General features: G+C 36.2%; 1 protein-coding gene across 1 annotated transcript; it reads right to left on the bottom strand.

The window, feature by feature from the left end:
- Positions 1-2,386: 2,386 nt before the first annotated feature.
- On the bottom strand, positions 2,387-2,920 carry LOC110920297. Its single transcript, XM_022164515.1, has one exon. The coding sequence runs from the start codon at positions 2,918-2,920 to the stop codon at positions 2,387-2,389; it is 534 nt and encodes a 177-aa protein (XP_022020207.1).
- Positions 2,921-3,316: the final 396 nt, after the last annotated feature.

Genomic DNA, 3,316 nt, shown 5'->3' with positions numbered 1-3,316 from the left:
TGCCACTGTTACATCATCACGGTTTGCGTATCTTTGCGACGATTTCATTTTACCGTTGTTGTCCAGGTTTCATTTTTATATTGTTTTTTCAATCTTAATGAATAACATGTTAAAATAGTTATACTTTAGAACAATATTCTCTTCTTTTGAATAAACAATCAACAGTTAAACAATCATGGATTGATGATAAGAACGATTCACAAACCGATGTGATATATAAAGGTGAGTTTATTTTCTATTTTGATGTTAGATCATAATGTTCAGTTTGATAATTTGAAGATTGATGGATGGAATCAAGAAAAGAATTTTGATATTAATAGAAGTGGGGGGATTTTAGGTTTAGTGTGTTGAATTGTTGTTTTCTGTTTTGTTAATAGGAATAGGTTTAGTGTGTAGAATTTGCTGCATTTGTTTTGTTAATAAGAAAAGACTGAAACGTGGAAGCCAGAGCCGATTAAGACAAAAGAAGATTCGCAGGAGAGGTTTAAAACCATAATAGCATATGGTCTTGGCGTGGAAGCCCCTGCAAGCCGGGAACACCATCCGCGTATGGCGTGAAAGGCAGTGTTGTGGGTTGGGTTTGAGGATTTCCATCGGCGTGGGACAAATGTGGAGGTGAGATGGAGGATTTTGATTAGTGGGTGTCGTTTAGGTTTGTTTTGATTGGTTGATATTTATATTTTATTCTCTTCCACGCCACTTTTCCACCCCGTACTTTTTTTCTCCACGCCACCATACTGACGTGATTGCCACGTGTCGCTCTACGCTCTCTCTTCAATCCCCTCCACCCCATGCTTTTTTCACCACGCCATCATATTGATGTGATTGCCACGTATCGTTCCATGCCCTTTCTTCAAGCCTCTTCACACCATGTGGTCTAAGCTTTGGGGGAAGGGGGGTTACAGATAAAAGTGATGGTGCAACAATGTCTTTTATAATATTTAATGAAACCATGTTTTTTTTCCAATTAGAAGTCCCGTGTCGGGATGAGCACAGTACCCATTCGATACCGAAATACGGGGAAAAGTGGTATCGGTACCGAATATACCGGTTCAGTACCGGTACCCGATACCAAATCCTCATCCCTGGTCCATGTCAAAGGTAATGTCTAAATTTCATTTGGTTTTAGAATTGGGTTATTCCTTAAAACACTTTTATCTATATTTTAAAGTAAAATGTTTTAGCGAGTAAAATGTTTTAGTATGCTGTTGTAGAATAAGGATAAAGCTAAATGAAAATAATGATTTACATCAAATAAAAAATTCTCGCTTCTTACATAGTGACGTTAAATACATTCACAATCATCATCCCGCTGCAACGCGCGGGCTGACATTAACTCGTTATTGAATAAAAATAAAACAATTATGACAACACCACACCACAATAATTTATGTTAAACCTAAAACGATATGTTAGGTGAGGTTTACTTGCTAAAACATTTACACAGATATATACTTAATATTCGGAATAACAATAACACAACCCATTAAAGCGGTTACATCTAAACAATTCAATAATATGAATGAAATGATGCAACATGCGTGATGCGTTATATGATTTTTGACACGAGATGACATTTACAACATGATGAATAAAAACCAACCCGAATGTGAATTATACAAACTTTTTTTTATCAAAATTAGAAGTCAAAAGGGACCTTGGACAAGTCCTAATAAGGATCATTACTTTTAGAACTTAGACATTGCGTTATTAGAAAGTAGAAAAGAACATAATATAATAAAGGGGTCAAACGGGTATTATATTAGAACTCAGCTGCCATTATGTTATTAGTAATCAAGCGATCCAAAAATATATTTGACATGGAGTTAAAAAAAAAAATCATTTCTTGGTTCAACATCAATGAATATGCTTGTTACAATTTTCCCAATTAAACAATATTTCCAAAATTCATTATTTTCTTAATCACATTGTACAAAAATTAAAGTGGTAAAAAATTGCTAACATGAAATACTTAAAAGAAATATTACAGCAGTTTCAAAACTTCTTAAACATATATTAAGAAAAGTATCAAAAACAAACAAAAAAGACATGGCTAATATAGAATTTGTAGACTTGAATTCAATTCGTTTGTTAAAACACAGAACCTATATCACTTGTATTGCATTCAAGCTTGTTGAATAAAAAAGAGCTTATTGTTGACTTTTAAGATAATAATTCACATAGTGAAAAAATAAAAAATAAAAAACATGAAGCTTTTCGGCCTTTTCCCAACTCTAAGCATCCCAAATCAAAAGTATGAGCTTTTTATTACCAATAATCAAATAATCGGAGCCGTAGGGTATTTTTTTTTTTTTTTGAAAAGTAAACTTCATTGACAAACGCAACCGACCCAAAACAGGCCGGCCCAACCGGGACTACAACGAAATTACATATTTACAAAAGAACACCAATCTTTCCACTCTATACCTTTGTGCTTCGATCTAAGGGAAAACCATAAAAAACCTAAAGCTTTAACCTCACTTAAGATGTTTTCGATCTTGATTGGCGAGTTAGAGAACCCAACATTATTCCTAGCACGCCAAAGACACCAACAAGAAATAATTATGATCCCTTGCACCGCCTCTTTCTTCCTTTCCGAACCACTCAAAACCGTATGAAAGTCAAGAAGATCTCTAGTCGAAAACGCGAGAATACTAGGAATTTTACACCACGAATTGATTCCATTCCAAACCGTCGAAGCAATGAAACAAGAGGTGAAAATGTGCTCCGTATTCTCTTCCTCGGACCTGCATAACGGACACAAGGAGTCTTCTATGATGATGTTTCTTTTCCTTAACGCGTCTCTAGTCGGGATCCTATCCATCTCCATACGCCACACATGAATGTTGCATTTAGCCGGCGTCCAGCGGCACCAATCCATCACAAAGCCGTTAACAACCTCATGATCAGAATATAGCATTTTTTTACAGCCTTAACAGAAATATCCCCATCCGAGCTAGCCGACCACGTCCATTTGTCTTCTCCAGCCGAAAGCTGGACATTATCCAGCAGCCGTGAAAGCTGCTGAAGGACTATTATTCATGCCCGAATCAGTGATTGTGGATCTCCATTCCCACTTCAATTCAGTTTCACCATCAACAGTGGAAACCCGGTCAACCACCAAGCATTTTTTGTTTTTTTCTAACCCAAACAATTCAGGAAATTTCTCTTTTAAAGGCTCGTTAGTGAGCCACGGATCCAGCCAAAAGCGAATCTCCATACCATTACCTAAAACACCTTTAAAATAATTTTTTATGTGCCGCCCACCGACTTTAGTAGAGGTACATACCTTGGCGATGTTATTCCAAGAGCCACT

Source organism: Helianthus annuus, chromosome 16 (assembly GCF_002127325.2).
Source record: "Helianthus annuus cultivar XRQ/B chromosome 16, HanXRQr2.0-SUNRISE, whole genome shotgun sequence".
Classification (NCBI taxonomy): Eukaryota; Viridiplantae; Streptophyta; class Magnoliopsida; order Asterales; family Asteraceae; genus Helianthus; species Helianthus annuus.
Note: the sequence above shows the minus strand (reverse complement) of the source record. Positions and strands in the feature narration are given on the sequence as shown.

Excerpts from the sequence above, each read along its gene's own strand:
- LOC110920297 (XM_022164515.1), bottom strand. The coding sequence starts at position 2,920 with ATGCTATATTCTGATCATGAGGTTGTTAACGGCTTTGTGATGGATTGG.